General features: G+C 46.8%; 1 protein-coding gene across 6 annotated transcripts in view; it reads right to left on the bottom strand.

Moving 5' to 3' along the window:
• The window catches only part of LOC110530242 (partitioning defective 3 homolog), a 252,036-nt gene that overhangs the window by 125,734 nt on the left and 98,896 nt on the right, over nucleotides 1-27,406 (bottom strand). For all 6 annotated transcript variants that reach the window (XR_005052926.1, XM_021613147.2, XM_021613143.2 and 3 more), the window contains exons 4-5: nucleotides 26,080-26,279; nucleotides 20,943-21,086 (exon numbers count right to left, since the gene is read on the bottom strand). Coding sequence is in view for 5 of the 6 variants with exons in the window: in XM_021613147.2 (XP_021468822.2) it covers nucleotides 20,943-21,086; nucleotides 26,080-26,279 (344 nt within the window). In the remaining variant the exon portion in view is untranslated. The remainder of the gene's footprint in view (nucleotides 1-20,942; nucleotides 21,087-26,079; nucleotides 26,280-27,406) is intronic.

Here is a 27,406-nt window from a genome sequence, read left to right on the forward strand (position 1 = left end):
CAGACAATCACTGACAGAGCAGCGAAGGGGAGGGACGGAGCACATATCAACATGACACACAGACTACTCATCTGCATAGCAATGACTTCTTGCAGTAAACAAAAACCAGCCTAAATCATAGAATGTGGAGATACGGCAAGTTTGGGAAACGTTCAGATACTGTTCCCTTTTTCCCAGAAAGTGAGAGAAAAGGAGGATATTTTAAACGCTAGAACTAGTCAGCCAGGTGTGTGTGTGTGTGTGTGTGTGTGTGTGTGTGTGTGTGGGGGGGGGGGGGGGGGGGGAGATCCCTCATATGAGCTTCTTGATCATCTCAAAGTTGGGTAGGATCACACACCTTATATGCGCAGTACATATAAATACCATAATCATATGCTTAGATGTTATGCTGTATTTTTCTAGACCTGACTGACTACGTAATATTGCATTGTTTCTACCAGTTTAGGGTGTGAATTCCAAGTCATTATGGTCTCCCCATTGAGCGGCAGTGGTTACGACCCAAATGGTACCCTAGTCCGTAGGGCTCTGGTCAAAAATAGTGCACTACAATGGGAATAGGGTGCCATTTGGGATGCATATTGTGTCTACTGTGGCTCGCTGGGGGGGTAATGAAGCTGTTGTGAGACTGTTTGCATGGAGGGAGCTATTTCTCACTCCACTGAGCACGTCAAAAACCCTAAACAGGAATTAACAGGCTTGTATGTACTAGCCAAGGTGAGGACGAATCAGAGAACAAAGGATGCATAGTTTCACACATTGGAGAGGAGGAATTCATATATGTAAGCAGAGAATCTCTCACACACACACACACACACACACACACACACACACAGGAAATTCCCACTGCATGTTCAAGAAATTCCTCTACAGATAAGCTGTGGAGCAACGAAGGTCACTTCAGCATTAGACTTGGTTTACATGAAGCATTTACTAAAGGCAGATTGAAGTTATGTTTCAGAGTAACTGCATTGTGATGCTGGCAGGAACACTTGTCAGGTTAACTGAGCATTCCCTGTGTGAATAAGAGACCAAATAACCGTAAAAACTGAAAGCTGAGAGAGAGGGGGAACAGATGAGATAGGGAGATTCTGTGAGAGAGAGAGATTATGTGAGAGCGAGAGAATGAAAGAGAGCAAGAAAAGAGTGAAAAAGAGAGATAATTGTCACAAGACGCCCATTACCCACACAACCAGTCTTGTGGCTGAGGGAGAAACAAGTTATGCTGTAAAATGGCTGCCTTTGGGCTTGCAGGCAAGAAACATGTCGGTCTTGAGACTAGTGGGAGATCAGATAAAGTACAGCTTTGTCCATCAGAGAGAAGACTAGTGGCTCCACACTTCTCCTAGGTCCTTCTCATTCCGTGCTTTAGATAGCACTGCTTTGTTTGTGAAAGACGTCAAGGAATTTCACCTTTGTGGCTCCTTACTTTTCAACAGAGTCAGTCTGTTCTGTTTCACTGTAGCATCTAACACCAAGCCAGAGAAAACACAGAGAGGAGAGAGGCCAAGGAGTCACCAGTAGTTGAGACAAAGGACTTCGTGAAACATGCACTCGTCTGATTACTCAGATTATACAAACTTTCCGTCAAGAGCCAATCCAACAGCTCTAACAGAGGGTTTTATAACCCTGCGTTAGTTTTGTCTACACTGGCTTCCTGTACATGTCTATGGCTGGTGATGATGCACACAGCTGTGCTTAAGGAGAGTTCAGCAAGGATGCGTCCCAAATGGCATCTTATTCCATACATAGTGCACTACTTAGAACACAGATTATAAAGAGAGAACCAGCCACATCGTGGACACTGACTTCTTGCTATCGGACAAGTTAAAAACTTATTTGGGATAGGGGGCAGTATTTACACGTCCGGATGAAAAGCGTGTCCAAAGTAAACTGCCTGCAACTCAGGCCCAGAAGCTAAGTTATTTATATTAGTAGATTTGGATAGAAAACACTCTGAAATTTCTAAAACTGTTTGAATGATGTCTGTGAGTATGACAGAACATATTTGGCAGGCAAAACCCAGAGGACAAACCATTCAGATTTTTTATTTTTTTTAGGTCACTCTATCCAATGGGTTTTCATTGGGAATCCAGATTACTAAGGGACTTGCTTGCAGTTCCTATCGCTTCCACTGGATGTCAACAATCTTTAGAAATTGGTTGAGGTTTTTCCTTTGAGAAATGAAGAAGTAGCACTGTTCAGAACGAGGGTAGAGAGAAGTGTACTATTAGTTAGAGGCGCATGACCTGAAAGCTCGCTACACTTTATTTTCCTCCAGTATTGAACGCAGTTTATCCGGTCTTAAATTTGATCAATTATTCACGTTAAAAAATATCTAAAGTTGTATTAGGAAAGTTGTTTGAAATGTTTGGACAAAGATTACAGGTAATGTATGAGATATTTTGTAGTCATGTTGCGCGAGTTGGAACCAGTGTTTTTCTGGATCAAACGCTCCAAATAAATTGAAATTTTGGATATATATTGACGGAATGAATCGAACAAAAGGAACATTTGTGATGTTTATGGGACATATTGGAGTGCCAACAGAAGAAGCTCGTCAAAGGTAAGGCATGAATTATATCTTTATTTCTGCGTTTTGTGTTGTGCCTGGCAGATTGAAATATGATTGTCTGTGTTTGTTTGCTGGGGTGCTGTCCTCAGATAATAGCATAGTTTGTAAACACCTTTTTGAAATCTGACACGTTGGCTGGATTAACAACAAGTGTAGCTTTAATTTGGTGTATTGCATGTGTGATTTCATGAAAGTTTAATTTGGCGCTCTGCATTTTCACTGGATGTTGGCCAGGTGGGACGCTACTGTCCCACCTATCCCAGAGAAGTTAAGGATAATATCATCTCCACCTTACCTGTCACCCTAGACCCACAGCAGATCCACAGATGATGCAATCACCATATCTCACCTGGACAAGAGGAATACCTATGAAAGAATGCTGTTCGTTAACTATAGCTCAGCCTTCAACACCAGTACCTTCAAGTACCTTCTCAAGCTCATCATTAAGTTCAGGGAACTGGGTATGAACCCCGCCCTGTGCAACAGGGTCCTGGACACCCCCGTGTGGTGAAGGTAGGGAAACAATATTTCCACTACGCTGACCCTCAATGCAGGGGCTCCACAAGGATGCACGCTCAGCCCCCTCCTGTACTCACTGTTTACCCATGACTGTGTGGCCACGCACACCTACAACTCAATCATCAAGTTTGCAGACGACACTACAGTTGTAGGCCTGATTACCAACAATGATGAGGGAGGAGGTGAGGGCCCTGGCGGAGTGATGCGAGGAATATAACCTCTCCCTCAACATCAACAAAACAAAGGAGCCGATTGTGGACTTCAGGAGAGAACAGAGCAGAGCACGCCACCCATCCACATCAATAAGGCTGCAGTGGAGAAGGTGAAAAGCTTCAAGTTCCTCGGCGTACACATCACTGACAATCTGAATTGGTCCACCATACACGTAGTGCGGTGAAGAAGGTGCAACAGCGCCTCCTCAACCTCAGGAGGTAGAAGAAATCCGGATTGGCCACTAAGACCCACACAAATTTTTACAGATGCACCATTGAGAGCATTATGTTGGGCTGTAACAACCGCCTGGTAAGGCAACTGCACGGTCGAGGAAGGCCAAGGAGATCATCAAGCACCCCGCTATCACCCAGAAGGCGAGGTCAGTAGAGGTGCATCAAAGCTGGGACCGAGAGACTGAAAACAGCATCTATCTAAAGCCCATTAGACTGTTAAATAGCAGTCACTAGCCAGCGTCCACCCAGTACCCTGCTTTGAACTTAGTCATTGTCACTAGCCGGCTACCACCCGGTTACTCATCCCTGCACCTTAGAGGCTGCTGCCCTATGTACATAGACATGGAACACTGGTCACTTTAATAATGGAACACCGGTTACTTCAACAATGTTTACATACTGTTTTACCCATTTCATTGTACTGCATATAATGTATTCTAGTCAATGCCATCCTATTCAACTCTTGCTGTATATTTATTTATTTCACCTTTATTTAACCAGGTAGGCAAGTTGAGAACAAGTTCTCATATACAATTGCGACCTGGCCAAGATAAAGCAAAGCAGTTTGACACATACAACGACACAGAGTTACACATGGAATAAACAAACATACAGTCAATAATATAGTAGAAAAATATGTTTATATACAATGTGAGCAAATGAGGTGAGATAAGGGAGGTAAAGGCAAAAAAGGCCATGGTGGCGAAGTAAATACAATAGCAAGTAAAACACTGGAATGGTAGATTTGCAGTGGAAGAATGTACAAAGTAGAAATAAAAATAATGGGGTGCAAAGGAGCAAAATACAGTAGGGAAAGAAGTAGTTGTTTGGGCTAAATTATAGGTAGGTGCAGTAATCTGTGAGCTGCTCTGACAGTTGGTGCTTAAAGCCAGTGAGGGAGATAAGTGTTTCCAGTTGCAAATAAATTCTTAATGTGATTTTCTGGATTTTTTTCTCATTTTGTCTGTCATAGTTGAAGTGTACCTATGATGAAAATTACAGGCCTCTCTCATCTTTTTAAGTGGGAGAACTTGCACAATTGGTGGCTGACTAAATACTTTTTTTGCCCCACTGTGTGTGTGTGTGTGTGTGTGTGTGTGTGTGTGTGTGTGTGTGTGTGTGTGTGTGTGTGTGTGTGTGTGTATTATATATATACAGTGCCTTGCGAAAGTATTCGGCCCCCTTGAACTTTGCGGCCTTTTGCCACATTTCAGGCTTCAAACATAAAGATATAAAACTGTATTTTTTGTGAAGAATCAACAACAAGTGGGACACAATCATGAAACTGAAAAATTGGGCGTGCAAAATGATTCAGCCCCCTTAAGTTAATACTTTGCAGCGCCACCTTTTGCTGCGATTACAGCTGTAAGTCGCTTGGGGTATGTCTCTATCAGTTTTGCACATCGAGAGACTGACATTTTTTCCCATTCCTCCTTGCAAAACAGCTCGAGCTCAGTGAGGTTGGATGGAGAGCATTTGTGAACAGCAGTTTTCAGTTCTTTCCACAGATTCTCGATTGGATTCAGGTCTGGACTTTGACTTGGCCATTCTAACACCTGGATATGTTTATTTTTGAACCATTCCATTGTAGATTTTGCTTTATGTTTTGGATCATTGTCTTGTTGGAAGACACATCTCCGTCCCAGTCTCAGGTCTTTTGCAGACTCCATCAGGTTTTCTTCCAGAATGGTCCTGTATTTGGCTCCATCCATCTTCCCATCAATTTTAACCATCTTCCCTGTCCCTGCTGAAGAAAAGCAGGCCCAAACCATGATGCTGCCACCACCATGTTTGACAGAGGGGATGGTGTGTTCAGCTGTGTTGCTTTTACGCCAAACATAACGTTTTGCATTGTTGCCAAAAAGTTAAATTTTGGTTTCATCTGACCAGAGCACCTTCTTCCACATGTTTGGTGTGTCTCCCAGGTGGCTTGTGGAAAACTTTAAACGACACTTTTTATGGATATCTTTAAGAAATGGCTTTCTTCTTGCCACTCTTCCATAAAGGCCAGATTTGTGCAATATATGACTGATTGTTGTCCTATGGACAGAGTCTCCCACCTCAGCTGTAGATCTCTGCAGTTCATCCAGAGTGATCATGGGCCTCTTGGCTGCATCTCTGATCAGTCTTCTCCTTGTATGAGCTGAAAGTTTAGAGGGACGGCCAGGTCTTGGTAGATTTGCAGTGGTCTGATACTCCTTCCATTTCAATATTATCGCTTGCACAGTGCTCCTTGGGATGTTTAAAGCTTGGGAAATCTTTTTGTATTCAAATCCGGCTTTAAACTTCTTCACAACAGTATCTCGGACCTGCCTGGTGTGTTCCTTGTTCTTCATGATGCTCTCTGCGCTTTTGACGGACCTCTGAGACTATCACAGTGCAGGTGCATTTATACGGAGACTTGATTACACACAGGTGGATTGTATTTATCATCATTAGTCATTTAGGTCAACATTGGATCATTCAGAGATCCTCACTGAACTTCTGGAGAGAGTTTGCTGCACTGAAAGTAAAGGGGCTGAATAATTTTGCACGCCCAATTTTGCACTTTTTGATTTGTTAAAAAAGTTTGAAATATTCAATAAATGTCATTCCACTTCATGATTGTGTCCCACTTGTTGTTGATTCGTCACAAAAAAAATACAGTTTTATATCTTTATGTTTGAAGCCTGAAATGTGGCAAAAGGTCGCAAAGTTCAAGGGGGCCGAATACTTTCGCAAGGCACTGTATAAACTCAGCAAAAAAAGAAACGTCCCTTTTTCAGGACCCTGTCTTTCAAAGATAATTCGTAAAAATCCCAATTATTTCACGTCTTCATTGTAAAGGGTTTAAACACTGTTTCCCATGCTTGTTCAATGAACCATAAACAATTAATGAACACGCACCTGTGGAACGGTCTTTAAGACACTAACAACTTACAGACGGTAGGCAATTAAAGTCACAGTTAAGGAAACTTGGGACACTAAAGAGGCCTTTCTACTGGCTCTGAAAAACACCAAAAGAAAGATGCCCAGGGTTCCTGCTCATCTGTGTGAACGTGCCTTAGGCATGCTGCAAGGAGGCATGAGGACTGCAGACGTGGCCAGGGAAATAAATTGCTATGTCTGTACTGTGAGACGCCTAAGACAGCGCTACAGGGAGACAGGACGTACAGCTGATCGTCCTCGGAGTGGCAGACCACGTGTAACAACACCGGCACAGGATCGGTACATCCGAACATCACACCTGCTAAATGTCTATGCGACCAATAACATTTGATTTTGCCCATTGCCCTATGGGTCACTGTAAAAGGGAATAGGGTGCCATTTTGGACACAGGCCATCATTTGGGCCTGTCGTTTGGGACGCATACACATATCACTGGGCTCGTCGGGTTTGTGCAGAGTCACAGTCTGACAAAGGGCCAAACGACTGGTAATGCTCTCATGAGAATGGAAATCTGAAGGATAGAATGGCAAGCAGAGTTTTTCCTATCGGTGTTACACACTAAGTGGTATCATGCCAGGGCACTGCATCGCCTCAAAGCGGGTAGGATTTCTAATGATATGGATGGCATGTTGTTCCGGTCCTGGCGCTACCTTTGATAGCACTACACTCATGTTTAAACCACAAAGCTATAATGGACATATTCTCTCACTCCCCCTGTTCACATTTAACGCTGTCCTTTTCCCTCATTCAGATACTGCTAATGACAAATCTGAAGAACGGTTGTTGGAAGTCTTGCAGACTTTTACAGAGTATCAATTTCTAACGAGGTTGTATAAGCAAGGGTACATTTTCCTTGTAATTAGCGGATTGTGGGGTTGAATTATGCAACAATATGTACAATGCCTCTGGGAGAGAAGCATTCCCAGGTGCTTTTCCTTGCTAGAGAGGCACCCTGAGCCTCTCAACTCCTCATCTCTCTCAGCGGGATGTCAGCGCCAGCAGGCAGCTCTCTGTCACATTAAAACAAAAGAGAACAAAGATCACAGAGAGAGAAAAGAAGAAAGGAGAGAGATACAGATGAGACAGAACATGAGAGTGATGCTAGTACGGTCGGAGTCGCCATGGAGAGAAGAGAGAGATAAGAGAGGTGGGTAGGAAAGGAGAGGTCCTATTTGAGGGGGAAAAAAGCAAGGGGGCAAGATGCAGCACGGAGGAAACACAAAGAGAGCGAGAGGAGAGAGACAGTGAGATGGTGTGAGTGAGTGAGCGAGAGAGAGAGAGGGGAAATGAAAAAGCGAGTGAGGGCTACACAGTGAGTGACGGTCACCAGGTTACCCATACAGTACCTGTCCCCAATCCTGAGGCCACAGCAGCACCTACTGGTGAGGCTCATGGTGAGGAGCACTCTAGTCATCTCTACGGAGAGGAGCGCTCCAGTCATCTCTACAGAGAGGAGCGCTCTAGTCATCTCTATGGAGAGGAGCGCTCTAGTCAACTCTATGGGTTTATGGAGCTGTGGTCCCCAGTGGCCAAGACGAGGTGGACCACTCGCACTCAGCTGTCTTATTAAGCCTCATACAAACATACCTCCACCGCTAGCAACAAGGAATCTAGAAGCACATCCTCCAGAAGCAGCTCCACCAGACATGATTTATGGCTCTACTGCTTGGGTTTACATGATTTATCATACTAAACCAGGCGACTGTAGGCTCAGTTCGGCTCCACCGCCACCTGAGGGACTTCCTCATCTTTGTTGTAGTGCGCAGGAAATCAGGGAGCGCTGGAGGGACCCTAGCTAGCGGCTCCTAACCGTATCCACAGGCTTCTTCTCCCCTGTGGTTTAGTAATGAACAGATCCAAGTCTAACCATAACAAAGAACATGGATACACACAATGGACAAGGACATACCGGACAGAAAATATCTTAGGAGGGAAAGCAAAAAAACGATGATTCAAGGTAAAAAAAAATCCAGGGAATGGATGGTGGTATCTTTTCTCCTGACATGGATACAAGTGTAATGTGAATTCAGGAGCTGTGAGAGGCATATGCAGCCCTAGGACAACCAAGCACATCCAAGCCAACCTCAGACAATACTGCTAGAAGTGAGAATTGAGGCCAGGCTAAGGCTCATTCGTTCATTCATTTAGAACGCATTCCAATTACGGTGGCCAACAGGATAGAGGAGAGAAAATGAGAAGAGAGATTCTCTCCCCTAAAAAAGCCAATTAAGCACAGCAGTATATGTCCCTGGCCCCGGCTCGCTAGTTCCAGCTCGTGTGTGCGCGCGCGCTGGAGTAGATAGCTAAAGCTCAGAGTAATGAGGGGAAGGTTGTCTTGCCAGGCATATCCTCTCATCTGCAGGTAGAGGGCTGGGAGGGAGCCCGAGGCATGCTTCAGGGTGGCTCCACTCTACACAGTACAAACCTGTGATGCTGTGATAGTGTGTGTCAAATAGGGGGAGGCTTATACAGTATTTGTCCTGTTTCACATTGGTACAAGTGTGTAACTCGTACAGTATATGGGGAAATGGAAATGTGTTTTTTGCATATCCCACTCCCCTGAGACTCCCTCAGAGAGTAGGGTCACAGCCAGGGATCAGTCATTATTAGTGCTTAGCGATTAGTGCCTTTTGAGGTTGGTTTCGTTTCCATTATTAAAAAAATAATCACGGTTTTCGATTTCTGTTATTTTTTTACATTAAATGCATTTTGGGTTGAATGCTGTAACACAGAATAAAACAATGAATTAAAGTAATGTTAGTGACTGCCCATTACTGCTTATCACTTTTTAACCATCATTTATTCACATTACTTTAATAAAATATTTATTTTGATGACTATCATTTCATTCCAAGTCATCATCTCTCGTCTCCACGGAGCTGCTGCCTCTCGTCTCCATGGAGCTGCTGCCTCTCGTCTCCACGGAGCTGCTGCCTCTCGTCTCCACGGAGCTGCTGCCTCTCGTCTCCACGGAGCTGCTGCCTCTCGTCTCCACGGAGCTGCTGCCTCTCGTCTCCACGGAGCTGCTGCCTCTCGTCTCCACGGAGCTGCTGCCTCTGCTGTCTGACAGGTAGAAATACCGAAGCAACTGCTTTCTATCCCTCTCGATCACACGTTCTCTCAATTCAAATGTTCTTTGTCACATGTGCCGAATACAACAGGTGTAGTAGACCTTACTCACAAGCCCTTAAACAACAACGCAGTTAAGAAAAATTATTTAACCTGTTGATCCTACTTGAGACGCAGACGTCTCAACTAGGCACCTGGAAATGCAAATGCGCTACGCTAAATGCTAAATGTACTCGTTAAAACTCAAACGTTCATTAAAACACACATGCAGGGTATTGAATTAAAGCTACACTCGTTGTGAATCTAGCCAACAAGTCAGATTTTTAAAATGCTTTTCGGCAAAAGCATGAGAAGCTATTATCTGATAGCATGCAACACCCCAATATACCTGAAGGGGACGTAAACAAAATAATTAGCGTAGCCGGCGCTACACAAAACGCAGAAATAAAATATAAAACATTCATTACCTTTGATGATATTCTTTGTTGGCACTCCTATATGTTCCATAAACATCACAATTGGGTCTTTTTCCCGATTAAATCCGTCCATGTATGCCCAAAATATCCATTTGTATAGCCTGTCTGGTTCAGGAAAAAAGCTCTCTTCCAACACGCAACATCATTTTTAAAAATTATATAAGTTGCCTATATTCTTTGACAAAACACTTCAACCTACTTTTGTAACCCAACTTTAGGTATTTGTAAACGTTAATAAGCGATCAAATTGATCACTGGGCGATCTGTATTCAATAGCAGCTACTCAAGAAAACAATGTCCCTTTTTCTCTCTTCCAAAATCGATTGCTGTAGGCTGGATGGAATGAAGGATCTATTTGTCATGACACAAAGGATTTTTGTCAATGAAAATGACGTTTTTGGCTACATCGTGTGGAAGCTGTAGGAATTGCAATCTCCGCCCTATTTAATTTGGTGCCCCTTAAACAATACATGCAAGTGGCGCATGGATATTTTTTTCAGTTTTCAGTGACCAGTTTTTCTTGCGCTTTTCGATGAAATACACGCTCTGTTATAGTCACAGCCGTGATTTAACCAGTTTTAGAAACTTCAGAGTGTTTTCTATCCACACATACTAATCATATGCATATACTATATTCCTGGCATGAGTAGCAGGACGCTGAAATGTTGCGCGATTTTTAACAGAATGTTCGAAAAAGGAGGGGGTAGACAACAGGTTTTAATAAAAAAATAAAAGTAACAAATAATTCAAGAATAGCAGTAAAATAACAGTAGTGAGACTATATACAGGGGTTACCGGTACAGAGTTAGTGTGCGGGGGGAGGGGCACCGGTTAGTTGAGATAATAAGTACATGTCGGTAGAGGTAAAGTGACTATGCATAGATATTAAACAGAGTAACAGCAGCGTAAAAGGGAGGGCAATGCAAATACTCTGGGTAGGCATTTGATTAGCTGTTCAGGAGTCTTATGGCTTGCAGGAAGAAGCAGGTTAGAAGCCTCTTGGCTGGAGTCTAACAATTTTTAGGGCCTTCCTCTGACAAAGCCAGGTATAGATGTCCTGGATGGCAGGAAGCTTGGCCCCAGTAATATACTGGGCCGTACACACTACCCTCTGTAGTGCCTTGCGTTCGGAGTATGAGCAGTTGCTACACCAGGCAGTGATGCAACTAGTCAGGATGCTCTCCACGGTGCAGCTGTAGAACTTTTTGAGGATCTGAGGACCCATGCCAAATCTTTTCAGTCTCCTGAGGGGGAATAGGCTTTGTTGTGCCCTCTTCACGACTGTCTATGTGTGTTTGGACCATTATAGTTTGTGGGTGATGAGAACACCAAGAAACTTGAAGCTCTCTGCTGCACACCGTCCTTATTATGGCTCAGTGCTCCACACAGACCGGACAAGTTAGCGTGCACGCAATGGATTATGGTCATTGTAGTTAATTACCACGTTTTCTGAACTGAACTATGTAGAATATTGGCCTGTTGGAAACTACAACTCCGTACTACATCGCACAGTTCAGGCTTAACCTGATTTCTCTCTATTGTATTGAGCCCTCAGGAAAAAAAATGAATGAAATGAAATTCAAATTATTGAACAGACGTTGGTCAATTAGTTGTGTAAAAACCAAAACATAACAGACATTTCGGTTAATCGCTCAGCACCAGTCATTATTGACAGTGACCCGGGAGTAATCAGGGTTAAGTGCATTGCTCAAGGGCAGATCAGCTCTTTGATTAGAAATAGCAACCTTCCGGTTACTGGCCCAACGCTTTAACCACTAGGCTACCCTCTATGTGTGTGTGTTGGATCGTGTAAGGATAGATGCAGGCTGGCTGGTTCAGCTGCAGGATGCTCGTCTGAATTAGTGCAGTTGTGGTGACTGTATTACCGCCACACCGGCAGTCATGACCGCAGTAAAATTCCATGTGAATCGTTGAGTCACGGTAATCTCCTCTTATACACTCTGGACACGGTTTGGTAGTACCCAACTTGCTAACTACCATCATGTCCTCATGACCTGGTACTCAGAGCTTTACTGCCCCTCCATCATGTCCTAATGGTCTGGTACTCAGGGCTCTATTGTTCCTCCATTAAGTCCTAATGGTCTGGTACTCAGGGCTCTGTTGTTCCTCCATTGGGTCCTAATGGTCTGGTACTCAGGGCTCTGTTCTTCCTCCATTAAGTCCTAATGGTCTGGTACTCAGGGCTCTGTTCTTCCTCCATTAGGTCCTAATGGCCTGGTACTCAGGGCTCTATTGTTCCTCCATTAAGTCCTAATGGTCTGGTACTCACAGGGCTCTATTGTTCCTCCATTAAGTCCTAATGGTCTGGTACTCAGGGCTCTGTTGTTCCTCCATTGGGTCCTAATGGTCTGGTACTCAGGGCTCTGTTCTTCCTCCATTAAGTCCTAATGGTCTGGTACTCAGGGCTCTGTTCTTCCTCCATTAGGTCCTAATGGCCTGGTACTCAGGGCTCTATTGTTCCTCCATTAAGTCCTAATGGTCTGGTACTCAGGGCTCTGTTCTTCCTCCATTAGGTCCTAATGGTCTGGTACTCAGTGCTCTGTTCTTCCTCCATTAAGTCCTAATGGTCTGGTACTCAGGGCTCTGTTCTTCCTCCATTAAGTCCTAATGGTCTGGTACTCAGGGCTCTGTTCTTCCTCCATTAGGTCCTAATGGTCTGGTACTCAGTGCTCTGTTCTTCCTCCATTAAGTCCTAATGGTCTGGTACTCAGGGCTCTGTTCTTCCTCCATTAAGTCCTAATGGTCTGGTACTCAGGGCTCTGTTCTTCCTCCATTAAGTCCTAATGGTCTGGTACTCAGGGCTCTGTTCTTCCTCCATTAAGTCCTAATGGTCTGGTACTCAGGGCTCTACTGTTCCTCCATTAGGTCCTAATGGTCTGGTACTCAGGGCTCTACTGTTCCTCCATTAGGTCCTAATGGTCTGGTACTCAGGGCTCTGTTCTTCCTCCATTAGGTCCTAATGGTCTGGTACTCAGGGCTCTACTGTTCCTCCATTAGGTCCTAATGGTCTGGTACTCAGGGCTCTGTTCTTCCTCCATTAGGTCCTAATGGTCTGGTACTCAGGGCTCTACTGTTCCTCCACTCTGACATCAATGCAAATACAATCAAAAATCACATCATAACAGTATGGTGCTTTTAAAACTCAGCTCACTGTGATTGATTTGAAGAAAGAAGTTTAACAACAGGTTGAAACAGTGGAAAACATGGTTATTGGGGATGTTGTTTCAAAGCCTAACACCATGAAATGGACAGCGCTTTCTAAAGTGGTGATTCATTCAAAACAGCCATACGCATGTTAGAGCTTATACATATGTATAGGTTTATGACCCCAAGCCCGAAAACAAACAATCAACCCTGAATTAAAATGATGATTGTGCCGTTATACAATATATAACCTACTGCATATTACGCATGGCTGAAAAACATAAAACAAAACTGATTTAAGATGTCTTTGGTGTATATAATAGGTCTAGTCTATACTCAAATATTAATGAGTAGTTGCCTTTGATTCTAGACTGTATTAATATGCATACTGGATGGACTGGTTACCTTGTGCTAGGCTCCAACATTTCTATCCATGAGTCTGGGAAAGAACATAGAGGCCTAGGCAATGCTGTTGGTGCATTGATTGTGCAGGTTGTCTTACAGAGTTAGTCTACAATTATAGTGAATTTATATTTGATTTTGAATAGCCTAGTAATAGAGAATGTATTATATTTTCAGGATTAATTGGGTGACACTTTACCTTTCACTACAGAATATCTCACAACTGTGTGTTTCCATCTCCTCCCCTCTCACCTTCATTCCTTTCTTGAGCGTTTAAGGGGCTGTTCACAGTTTAGTGAAATATGTGTCATTGCAAAAACATGTTACTATCGAGGTTCCCGAACAGATTTCACTTGGTTTCCCAAATTAAGCACTGGATAGCTGCAGGAACAAGGTTGGAGGGCCCATGGAAGCTGTCAGGGGCAGTGAGAGCGTGCTCTTCAAACAGGAATATCACCTGTCAGGGCAGTGAGAGCGTGCTCTTCAAACAGGAATATCACCTGTCGGGGCAGTGAAAGCGTGCTCTTCAAACAGGAATATCACCTGTCAGGGCAGTGAGAGCGTGCTCTTCAAACAGGAATATCACCTGTCAGGGCAGTGAGAGCGTGCTCTTCAAACAGGAATATCACCTGTCAGGGCAGTGAGAGCGTGCTCTTCAAACAGGAATATCACCTGTCAGGGCAGTGAAAGCGTGCTCTTCAAACAGGAATATCACCTGTCGGGGCAGCGAGAGCGTGCTCTTCAAACAGGAATATCACCTGTCAGGGCAGTGAAAGCGTGCTCTTCAAACAGGAATATCACCTGTCGGGGCAGTGAAAGCGTGCTCTTCAAACAGGAATATCACCTGTCAGGGCAGCGAGAGCGTGCTCTTCAAACAGTGGTTAATGTGAGGAGTGAAGTAAGTGTTGTTATTTATTTCTCAGTTGCTCATATTAAGCACATGCTCCGCTATAAAACCCAAGTAGCATCATTGAAAAACAGACCGTCGGGAAAGCGTGTGGCCTCCATTCGCTATTGGATTACGTACAGATTACATGTCTTTTTCCCCAACCCATTTCATAAATGGGCCATTCTAAAATTGACGGTAATTTTACATTTTAGAAAAGACAAGATTAAACTGAGCATAGTCTGAAGGGTGACAATAGACTAAACAAACATAAACGCAACATGTGGTGTGGAGCCCATGTTCCATTAGCTGACATACAGTGGGGCAAAAATTAATTTAATCAGCCACCAATTGTGCAACCCCCAACCCAAGGGGGGGGTTGGTTGGGGGTTGGGGGTTGCTTCTTCTTTAAGAAGTTACAGGTCTTTTCTGTCCTCCACTCGTTACCTGTATTAATGGCACCTGTTTGAACTTGTTATCAGTATAAAAGACACCTGTCCACAACATCAAATAGTCACACTCCAAACTCCACTATGGCCAAGACCAAAGAGCTGTCAAAAGGACACCAGAAACAAAATTGTAGACCTGCACCAGGCTGGGAAGACTGAATCTGCAATAGGTAAGCAGCTTGGTTTGAAGAAATCAACTGTGGGAGCAATTATTAGGAAATGGAAGACATACAAGACCACTGATAATCTCCCTCGATCTGGGGCTCCATGCAAGATCTCATCCCGTGGGGTCAAAATGATCACAAGAACGGTGAGCAAAAATCGCAGAACCACACGGGGGGGACCTAGTGAATGACCTGCAGAGAGCTGGGACCAAAGTAACAAAGCCTACCATCAGTAACACACTACGCCGCCAGGGACTCAAATCCTGCAGTGCCAGACGTGTCCCCCTGCTTAAGCCAGTATATGTCCAGGCCCGTCTGAAGTTTGCTAGAGAGCAATTGCATGATCCAGAAGAATATTGGGAGAATGTCATATGGTCAGATGAAACCAAAATATAACTTTTTGGTAAAAACTCATATTGTCATGTTTGGAGGACAAAGAATGCTGAGTTGCATCCAAAGAACACCATAACTACTGTGAAGCATGGGGGTAGAAACATCATGTTTTGGGGCTGTTTTTCTGCAAAGGGACCAGGACGACTGATCCGTGTAAAGGAAAGAATGAATGGGGCCATGTATCGTGAGATTTTGAGGGAAAACCTCCTTCCATCAGCAAGGGCATTGAAGATGAACGTGGCTGTAGAGGAGATCTGCATGGAGGAATGGGCCAAAATACCAGCAACAGTGTGTGAAAACCTTGTGAAGACTTACAGAAAATGTTTGACCTCTGTCATTGCCAACAAAGGGTATATAACAAAGTATTGAGATAAACTTTTGTTATTGACCAAATACTTATTTTCCACCATAATTTGCAAATAAATTCATAAAAAATCCTACAATGTGATTTTCTGGATTTGTTTTCTTCTCATTTTGTCTGTCATAGTTGACAGACAATGATGAAAATTACAGGCCTCTCATCTTTTTAAGTAGGAGAACTTGCACAATTGGTGGCTGACTAAATACTTTTTTGCCCCACTGTATAAGATCACAGAAGCACACACAAATATAGTATTTTCTCCATGCAGTCCACCATCAGATTTCCCTCCCTCCCTCCATGTGAGAGAGAGATGGTTATTACCCTCCCTCCCTCCCTCCCTCCCTCCCTCCCTCCCTCAGTGTGAGAGAGAGGTGGTCATTACCTTCCCTCCCTCCCTCCGTGTGAGAGAGAGGTGGTCATTACCCTCCCATGCTCCCGTGCTGCCAGCTGTGGCTCATTAAAACACATGACAGATCTCTGAGCACACACCTCTGCGCTCTCTTGTTGCCATAGCTACAGCACCTGTTGCCAGGGTGGGTGATAAAGGTTCAAGTCTTAGGATTCACTTCACAAGCCATCAGGTTGAGATCTCCGAGCACTCTCTCAACTTCAATGACCTCAGATATATCGGCAGAATATATTTTCGGTGAACCCCGATGGTGTCATGACTTTCAGGGCGTTCCATCACTGGACAAACAAGATATTTCTCATCTTATAATAGAGTTGCGTCATCCCTCCATTCCTCCCTCCCCTTCAGAAGAATCTGAACAAGCACTTACAAATGTGAGACAAAGCAGAGACAATGGATGCTTCCCAAATGGAAGCCTTTTCCCTATGCAGTACACTACTTTTGCCCTAAGGACCCTGATCAAAAGTAGTGCACAAGGGAGCCATTTGGGGACACAGTCTATGTGGCCCATTACAGTGATGTCTACTACAGCTCTATGCAACACAGACCTCCAAACATCTGTTGCTGTAGGATATAAATTCCTCGGTCAGGGTAATTGAGTGACTAAATCCTTCATCGCGCCAAATGTCCTTTTAATATCAGCTCATATCCCACTCATGTCACCAAGCATAAAAGGAGTGATTGGTCGAGAGAAAGAGTTACATGATGATCACCACCATTATATGAGAAACATCCCAGGCCACGTCTCAAATGGCACCCTATTCCCTACATAGTGCACTTTTTAAAGAAGGGCTGGTCAAAAGTAGTGCACTATGTAGGGAATAGGGTGTTATTTGGGACGCACCCAACCCGTCATCGTCAGCGTAGCTGCTCCAGAGCAGCCCAGCCGCCCACAGACGGATGAACTGCTGAACTCATTCTGTCAGCTAATGCAGTGGTTCACATGGAGAGACTGAGGCAGCAGAGAGGAGGGGCAGGGGAGAGGAGGGGCAGCGGAGAGGAGGGGCAGCTGAGAGGAGGGGCAGCGGAGAGGAGAGGCAGCGGAGAGGAGGGGCAGCGGAGAGGAGGGGCAGCGGAGAGGAGAGGCAGCGGAGAGGAGGGGCAGCGGAGAGGAGAGGCAGCGGAGAGGAGGGGCAGCGGAGAGGAGGGGCAGCGGAGAGGAGGGGCAGCGGAGAGGAGGGGCAGCGGAGAGGAGGGGCAGCGGAGAGGAGGGGCAGCGGAGAGGAGAGGCAGCGGAGAGGAGGGGCAGCAGAGAGGAGAGGCAGCGGAGAGGAGGGGCAGCGGAGAGGAGAGGCAGCAGAGAGCAGAGGCAGCGGAGAGGCAGCGGAGAGGAGGGGCAGCAGAGAGCAGAGGCAGGGGAGAGGCAGCGGAAAGGGAGAGGCAGCGGAAAGGGAGAGGCAGCGGAAAGGGAGAGGCAGCGGAAAGGGAGAGGCAGCGGAAAGGGAGAGGCAGCGGAAAGGGAGAGGCAGCGGAAAGGGAGAGGCAACGGAAAGGGAGAGGCAGCGGAGAGGGAGAGGCAGCGGAGAGGAGAGGCAGCGGAGAGGAGGGGCAGCGGAGAGGAGGGGCAGCGGAGAGCAGAGGCAGCGGAGAGGAGGGGCAGCGGAGAGGAGAGGCAGCGGAGAGGAGAGGCAGCGGAGAGGAGGGGCAGCGGAGAGGAGGGGCAGCGGAGAGCAGAGGCAGCGGAGAGGCAGCGGAGAGGAGGGGCAGCGGAGAGCAGAGGCAGCGGAGAGGCAGCGGAGAGGGAGAGGCAGCGGAGAGCAGAGGCAGGGGAGAGGCAGCGGAAAGGGAGAGGCAGCGGAAAGGGAGAGGCAGCGGAAAGGGAGAGGCAGCGGAAAGGGAGAGGCAGCGGAAAGGGAGAGGCAGCGGAGAGCAGAGGCAGCGGAGAGCAGAGGCAGCGGAGAGCAGAGGCAGCGGAGAGCAGAGGCAGCGGAGAGCAGAGGCAGCGGAGAGGAGAGGCAGCGGAGAGCAGAGGCAGCGGAAAGGGAGAGGCAGCGGAGAGCAGAGGCAGCGGAAAGGCAGTGGAGAGCAGAGGCAGCGGAGAGGAGAGGCAGCGGAGAGCAGAGGCAGGGGAGAGCAGAGGCAGGGGAGAGCAGAGGCAGGGGAGAGCAGAGGCAGCGGAGAGCAGAGGCAGCGGAGAGCAGAGGCAGCGGAGAGGAGGGGCAGCGGAGAGGAGGGGCAGCGGAGAGGAGGGGCAGCGGAGAGGAGGGGCAGCGGAGAGGAGGGGCAGCGGAGAGGAGGGGCAGCGGAGAGGAGGGGCAGCGGAGAGGAGGGGCAGCGGAGAGGAGGGGCAGCGGAGAGGAGGGGCAGCGGAGAGGAGGGGCAGCGGACAGGAGGGGCAGCGGAGAGCAGAGGCAGCGGAGAGGAGGGGCAGCGGAGAGGAGGGGAAGCGGAGAGGAGGGGCAGCGGAGAGGAGAGGCACCGGAGAGGAGGGGCAGCGGACAGGAGGGGCAGCGGAGAGGAGAGGCAGCGGAGAGGAGGGGCAGCGGAGAGGAGGGGCAGCGGACAGGAGGGGCAGCGGAGAGCAGAGGCAGTGGAGAGGAGGGGCAGCGGAGAGGAGGGGCAGCGGAGAGGAGAGGCAGCGGAGAGGAGGGGCAGCGGAGAGGAGGGGCAGCGGAGAGCAGAGGCAGCGGAGAGGCAGCGGAGAGGAGGGGCAGCGGAGAGGAGGGGCAGCGGAGAGCAGAGGCAGGGGAGAGGAGGGGCAGCGGAGAGGAGGGGCAGCGGACAGGAGGGGCAGCGGAGAGGAGAGGCAGCGGAGAGGAGGGGCAGCGGACAGGAGGGGCAGCGGAGAGCAGAGGCAGTGGAGAGGAGGGGCAGCGGAGAGGAGGGGCAGCGGAGAGGAGAGGCAGCGGAGAGGAGGGGCAGCGGAGAGGAGGGGCAGCGGAGAGCAGAGGCAGCGGAGAGGCAGCGGAGAGGAGGGGCAGCGGAGAGCAGAGGCAGGGGAGAGGCAGCGGAGAGGGAGAGGCAGCGGAGAGCAGAGGCAGGGGAGAGGCAGCGGAAAGGGAGAGGCAGCGGAAAGGGAGAGGCAGCGGAAAGGGAGAGGCAGCGGAAAGGGAGAGGCAGCGGAGAGCAGAGGCAGCGGAGAGCAGAGGCAGCGGAGAGCAGAGGCAGCGGAAAGCAGAGGCAGCGGAGAGGAGAGGCAGCGGAGAGCAGAGGCAGGGGAGAGCAGAGGCAGGGGAGAGGAGGGGCAGCGGAGAGGAGGGGCAGCGGAGAGGAGGGGCAGCGGAGAGCAGAGGCAGCGGAGAGGCAGCGGAGAGGAGAGGCAGCGGAGAGCAGAGGCAGGGGAGAGGCAGCGGAGAGGGAGAGGCAGCGGAGAGCAGAGGCAGCGGAAAGGGAGAGGCAGCGGAAAGGGAGAGGCAGCGGAAAGGGAGAGGCAGCGGAAAGGGAGAGGCAGCGGAAAGGGAGAGGCAGCGGAAAGGGAGAGGCAGCGGAGAGCAGAGGCAGCGGAGAGCAGAGGCAGCGGAAAGGCAGCGGAGAGCAGAGGCAGCGGAGAGGAGAGGCAGCGGAGAGCAGAGGCAGGGGAGAGCAGAGGCCGGGGAGAGCAGAGGCAGGGGAGAGCAGAGGCAGCGGAGAGCAGAGGCAGCGGAGAGCAGAGGCAGCGGAGAGGCGGCGGAAAGGGAGAGGCGGCGGAAAGGGAGAGGCGGCGGAAAGGGAGAGGCGGCGGAAAGGGAGAGGCGGCGGAAAGGGAGAGGCGGCGGAAAGGGAGAGGCGGCGGAAAGGGAGAGGCGGCGGAAAGGGAGAGGCAGCGGAAAGGGAGAGGCAGCGGAGAGCAGAGGCAGCGGAGAGGAGAGGCAGCGGAGAGCAGAGGCAGCGGAGAGCAGAGGCAGCGGAGAGCAGAGGCAGGGGAGAGCAGAGGCAGCGGAGAGCAGAGGCAGCGGAGAGCAGAGGCAGCGGAGAGCAGAGGCAGCGGAGAGCAGAGGCAGCGGAGAGCAGAGGCAGCGGAGAGGGAGAGGCAGCGGAAAGGGAGAGGCAGCGGAGAGCAGAGGCAGCAGAAAGGCAGCGGAGAGCAGAGGCAGCGGAGAGGAGAGGCAGGGGAGAGCAGAGGCAGGGGAGAGCAGAGGCAGGGGAGAGCAGAGGCAGCGGAAAGGGAGAGGCAGCGGAAAGGGAGAGGCAGCGGAAAGGGAGAGGCAGCGGAAAGGGAGAGGCAGCGGAAAGGGAGAGGCAGCGGAAAGGGAGAGGCAGCGGAAAGGGAGAGGCAGCGGAGAGGGAGAGGCAGCGGAGAGGGAGAGGCAGCGGAGAGGCAGCGGAGAGGGAGAAGTCTTTAGCCGTGCCGTTAATCTTTACAGGCTGACATATAGACCCTTTACTCCTTCCTTCTCCCTTTCCAACTGCTCTACCAACTATCTGCCCAAAGTCACACCCTATTACCTTTAAAGTGCACTCCTTTTGACCAGGGTCCATCTAGGCCTCTGCCGGGGCCCCATCTAGGCCTCTGGTCAAAAGTATTGCAGGAAATAGTGTGCCATTTGAGACGCATGTCTGAAGTCTGGATGTCTTGTGAAAATACAACAGGTCTTGTAACACAGGCCTGTGAGATGATTCTTAGAGATGATTACTCACATGTCTGTCATGTAAAATGTGGCTGGTAATACCAGGTTGCGTGACATGTGCAGTGTGTGTGTCCGCGTGTGTCTTGTGCGTGTATGGTTGTGTGTGAGTGTGTGTCTTGTGCATGTGCGCGTGTGTGTGTGAGAGTGTGGTTCTACCTGCTCCCGTCTCCCCAGCCAGCGGTCTACCATGGGGTGGTTGGCGCTCAAGGAGGAGCGGGCCGTCTCTCTCTGGAACTCTCTCTGGTTGGCACACGTGCCTGCATCCCGGGGGAGACTACGGTACGTGTCCGGACCATTACCCTGAACAAACACAGGAACAAGGAAGACTCTGAGGGGAAGGTTTCCTAGATTATTCCTATCATTCCTAAAAAAAAAAAAACATTTTCAATGGAGATTATCCTAGGCTTAACCCGTGTCTGGGAAACCATTCCTTCAAGATACAGGCTTTAGACACAGTATAGATGGCACATTGCAAGTGCTCAATATCCACGTTTCAGTCTAAGTATAATGACCTCTACTATGGATCTCAATGCTGTAAACCTTCAGGATAACATCCTGGGACCAGGCTACCTCCCGACTGCACACGTTTAAACATAGCAGGTTGTATTGTTGTAGAATATTACTGGCTCATTTGTCGCTGCCTTTGGGGGCAGCAGGGTAGCCTAGTGGTTAGAGCGTTGGACTAGTAACTGGAAGGTTGCGAGTTCAAACCCCCGAGCTGACAAGGTACAAATCTGTCGTTCTGCCCCTGAACAGGCAGTTAACCCACTGTTCCCAGGCCGTCATTGAAAATAAGAATTTGTTCTTAACTGACTTGCCTGGTTAAATAAAGGTAAAATAAATAAAAAATGACCAGGGGAGCGTACTACAACTTCCAGGAAGTATCTCAGCTCCATGACAAATATGATGCACACACACCAGAAGGAATATGTTGAAGAAGTGGGTACATCAATGGCGTAGTCTACGTCCCAAATGTCACCCTATTCCCTTTTCAGTGCATTTGGAAAGTGTTCAGACCCCTTTGACCTTTTCTGCATTTTGCTACGTTACGGTCTTATTCTAAAATGGATGAAATAGTTTCCCCCCCCCTCATCAATCTACACACAATACAGCATAATGACAAAGCAAAAATAGGTTTTTAGATTTTTTTTTTGCAAGCACCTTTAGCTGCGATTACAGCATCAAGTCTTCTTGGGTATGACGCTACAAGATTGGCACACCTGTATTTGAGGAGTTTCTCCCATTCTTCTCTGCAGATCCTCTCAAGCTCTGTCAGGTTGGATGGGGAGAGTCGCAGCAAGGCTATTTCCAGGTCTCTCCAGAGATGTTTGATCAAGATCAAGTCTGGGCTCTGGCTGGGTCACTCGAGGACATTGAGACTCGTACCGAAGCCACTCATGCGTTGTCTTGGCTGTGTGCTTAGGTCGTTGTCCTGTTGGAAGTTGAACCTTTGTCCCAGTCAGAGGTCCTGAGCGCATTGGAGCAGATTTTCATCAATGATCTCTGTACTTTTCTCTGTTCATCTTTCCCTTGATCCTGACTAGTCTCCCGGTCCCAGCTGCTGAAAAACATCCCTACAGAATGATGATGCCACCACCATGCTTCACCATAGGGATGGTGCCAGTTTTACTCCAGATGTAACGCTTGCAATTCAGACAGTTCAAGCTTGGTTTCATCAGACAAGATAATATTTTTTCTCATGATCTGAGAGTCTATAGATGCCTTTTGGCAACTCCAAGCCACCCCTATTTGCCAAAACTTCAATTTAAGCCTACATGAGAGCGTGTGCCCTCAGGTCAAGAGGGAAACTAACATTATTCCGCTACCCAAGAATAGTAAAGCCCCATTTACTGGCTCAAATAGCCGACCAATCAGCCTTTTACCAACACTTAGAAAACCTCTGGAAAAAAATTGTGTTTGACCATACAAAATGCTATTTCACAGTAAACAAATTGACAACAGAATTTGTTTATAGGGAAGAACACCCAACAAGAACAGCACTTACACAAATGACTGGTGATTGGCTGAGAGAAATTGATGATAAAATGATTGTGGGGGCTGTCTTGTTGACATTATCGATCATAGTCTGCTGCTGGAAAAATATGTGTGTTATGGCTTTTCACCCCCTGCTATAATGTGGATAAAGAGTTACTTGTCTAACAGAACACAGAGGGTGTTCTTTAATGGAAGCCTCTCAAATATAATCCAGTTAGAACAGGAATTCCACAGGGAAGCTGTTTAGGCCCCTTGCTTTTTTTCAATTTTTACTAACGACATGCCACTGAATTTGAGTAAAGCCAGAGTGTCTATGTATGCGGATGACTCAACACTATACACGTTTAGCTACAACAGCGGCTGAAATGACTGCAACACGAAACAAAGAGCTGCAGTTAGTTTTAGAGTAGGTGGCAAGGAATAAGTTAACCCTAAATATTTCTAAAACAACAAAACACTCACTAAACCCAAAACCTCAACAAAATCTTAAAATACATTTTGTGGAAATTGAGCAAGTTGAGATGACTAAACTGCATGGAGTAACACAAGATTGCAAACTGTCATGGTGAAAACATATTGATGTAGAAGTAGCTAATATGGGGAGAAGTCTGTCTATAATAAAACGATGCTCTGCCTTCTTAACCTATCTTGGGTAGGGGGCAGTATTTTCATGTCCGGATTTGTTATTTATCTCCGGCAATGAACATACTTGGCACACCTGTATACTTACTTGGCACACCTCTTAAATTGTATCATTTATTTACGTATTAGGGTACCTGAGGTTTGATTATAAACGTTTTTGACTTGTTTGGATAAGTTTATTAGTAACGTTTGGGATTAATTTTGTGTGCATTTTGAAGGAGGGAAACCGGTGGATTATTCAATGAAGCGAGCCAGCTAAACTGAGCTTTTATGGATATAAAGAAGGACTTTATCGAAAAAAGGGACCATTTGTGATGTAACTGGGACCTTTTGGAGTGCCAACAGAAGAAGAAGATCTTCAAAGGTAAGGCATTTATTATATCGCTATTTCTGACTTTTGTGTCACACCTGACTGGTTGAAAAATGTTTTTCATGTTTTTGTATACGGGGCGATGTCCTCAGATAATCGCATGGTGTGCTTTCGCAGTAAAGCCTTTTTCAAATCTGACACAGTGGCTGGATTAACAAGAAGTTAATACTTGTATTTTCATGAATGTTAAATATGTATATTTCTCATTTGAAATTCGCTCCCTGCAATTTCACCGGATGTTGGCCAGGTGGGACGCTACCATCCACCTGGGTCCTGCAGGCTCTAGTTTTGTCACACCTTGACTACTGTTCAGTAGTGTGGTCAGGTGCCACAAAAAAGGACTTAGGAACATTGCAATTGGCTCAGAACAGGGCAGCACGTCTGGCATGTCTGGCACTTGGATGTACACAGAGAGCTAATAATAATATGCATGTCAATCTCTCCTGGCTGAAAGTGGAGGAGAGTTGACTTCATCACAACTTTTATTTATGAGAGGTATTGACATGTTGAATGTTACCGAGCTGTCTGTCTAAACTACTGGCACACAGCTCAGACACCCATGCATATCCCACAAGAGGTCTCTTCACAGTCCCCAAGTCCAGAACAGACTATGAGAGACAGTACTACAAAGAACCATGACTACATGGAACTCTATTCCACATCAAGTAACTGACGCAAGCAGTAAAATTAGATTTAAAAAACAGATTAAAAAACAACTTATGGAACAGCGGGGACTGTGAAGCAACACAAACATTGGCACACACACACACACACATACAGATTTAGTACTGTAGAGATGTGGTAGTTGTGGAGTAGGGGCCTGAGGGCACACTGTATGTTGTGAAATCTGTGAATGTATTGTAATGTTTAAAAATTGTATCAACTGACATAATTTTGCTGGACCCCAGGAAGAGTAGCTGCTGCTTTGGCAGCTAATGTGGACTTGGGTCAAACGTTTCGGGTAGCCTTCCAAAAGCTTCCCACAATAACTGAATTTTGGCCCATTCCTCCTGACAGTGCTAGCGTAACTGAGTCAGGTTTGTAGGTCTCTTTGCTCGCACACACTTTCCGTTCTGCCCACAAATGTTCTATGGGATTGAGGTCAGGGCTTTGTGATGGCCATTCCAATACCTTGACTTTGTTGTCCTTAAGCCATTTTGCCACAACTTTGGAAGTATGCTTTGAGTCATTGTCCATTTGGAAGACCCATTTGTTCTTCGGCTTGCAAGTCTCCCCCTTTTCCCTCCAAACATAAGGATGGTCATTATGGCCAAACAGTTCTATTTTTGTTTAATCAGACCAGAGGACATTTCTCCAAAAAGTAGGATCTTTGTCCCCATGTACAGTTGCAAACCGTAGTCTGGCTTTTTTAATGGTGGTTTTGGAGCAGTGGCTTCTTCCTTGCTGAGCGGCCTTTCGGGTCATGTCGATATAGGACTCGTTTTACTGTGGATATAGATAATTTTGTACCTGTTTCCTCCATTATCTTCACAAGGTCCTTTGCTGTTGTTCTTGTTCTGTTCTTTTTGCACAAAAGTATATTCATATCTAGGAGACAGAACGAGTCTCCTTCCTGAGCGGTATGACGGCTACGTGGTCCCATGGTGTTTATACTGGCGTACTATTGTTTGTACAGATGAACGTGGTACCTTCAGGCATTTGGAAATTGCTCCCAAGGATGAACCAGACTTGTGGAGGTCTACCATTTTTTTCTGAGGTCTTGGCTGATTTCTTTTGATTTTCCCATGATGTCAAGCAAAGAGGCACTGAGTTTGAAGGTAGGCCTTGAAATACATCCACAGGTACACCTCCAATTGACTCAAATTATGTCAATTAGCCTATCAGAAGCTTCTTATACCATTACATTTTCTGGAATTTTCCAAGCTGTTTAAAGGCACAGTCAACTTAGTGTATGTAAACATCTGACTCACTGGAATTGTGATACAGTGAATTATAAGTGAAATTATCTGTCTGTAAACAATTGTTGAAAAAATGACTTGTGTCATGCACAAAGTAGATGTCCTAACAGACTTGCCAAAACTATAATTTGTTAACAAGAAATTTGTGGAGTGGTTGAAAAACAAGTTTTAATGACTCCAACTTCTGACTTCAACTGTACATACATACTGAACAAAAATATAAATGCAACATGCAACAATTTATATGATTTTACTGAGCCTGAGAGAGGATACAGGTAGCTAATGTCATACACTGAAGACACTGTACAGGGGACATCACTTGAAACTGTTCAACTGCAGAGATAAGAGTTGTTTGATCATTGGCTACCTTTCTCTCCAGGCTATTGGTGCCAGTGCCGGTGCCTCCTACAGAGCGCCGTGGTTTGAGGAAGCCAGCCGTGGTGGACCAGCGGGTGGGGTTCTTCCTGGACGGTTTCTCTGGCGGCAGGGTCACGCGGGGTTCGCTGAACGGCCCGTTGATCGTCGCCAGGGCCGGGTCACTGCTGCGACGCACGTGGAGGGGCATATCTGGAGGAGAGAGAGGGGAGGAGAGAGGGAGAGAAAGAAAAATTGAGAGATGGAGGAGAAGAAGTGGGAGACAGGCTCAAAAGGAGTGCACCTGGGGAAGTATGTACTTACGCCCATCACTCCACCAAACACCTGTGATTCCAGCCTCCGACATGACATTAGCAAATTGTTTGTGTCCTCCTATGTCACTTCATTAGTTCTGTGCATTGGTCAATATTCAAATGGGCTTCATTTTTGGCCACATGATTACATCTAGGTTGGTTTTTCTGGCCAATTCCCTCCTCACAGTAATCACTTGCCTATTCTTAATGAGGTGTGTGTGTCATTAGAGCTAATAGCTATTGCAGCCCGGATACCCAGTGTTATCAAAACACACATCAGCTAAATAAATAATAATAAGGAATGATTATTTAGAATCCAACACTATTACAGCTGTAAATTATTAGGGCTATTATTAGGGCCATTATTAGGGCCATTATTAGGGCCATTATTAGGGCCATTCTCAGCAATGATCTGAAGGAGGTAAGTGATTGATCCAGTAGCCTGGGAGCAGTTTCACATTAGATTGCAATGAGCAGGTCATCCAACTCCTTAATTAGATTTTTTTGAATAGATCATATGCTATAATGACTAACTTTCTGCATAATTATACCAACCAGGGCCCTAATTTATACCCTGTCAGATAAATACATTTGAATCTCTCCTAACTATAATTAACATTACGAAATTCCAGCGCCTGAATTTGAATGTTTTTTAACAGGGCCCAACTTGAAATCTCTATAGCTTGCGAAACTACAAATTGAATTAATCTGCACAGGGTCCTCTACGTAGCCTCTGGGAGTTGGAGTCTGGGAGGCTGGTCAGTCAGCGGTCAGGACCCGTCGTTAGACCATGTCTTGATACTGTGTTGCTCTCTGATCAGCTCTCTCCATTAAAATCTTACCTCATCATGACAATTATTCCACAATACTGACAGTGGGATCAGCTCCTAGAGAGATATTATCACCTTACGACTCCAAATATTGAGGTGGCTAATACTAATGCTAACCCTGTAATAATGTACTGAAACACAGATTCATTTAGCACATCATTTCACACATTTAAGATTAAGTTGACTTTACTGGTCA

Source organism: Oncorhynchus mykiss, chromosome 8 (assembly GCF_013265735.2).
Source record: "Oncorhynchus mykiss isolate Arlee chromosome 8, USDA_OmykA_1.1, whole genome shotgun sequence".
Taxonomy (NCBI): Eukaryota; Metazoa; Chordata; class Actinopteri; order Salmoniformes; family Salmonidae; genus Oncorhynchus; species Oncorhynchus mykiss.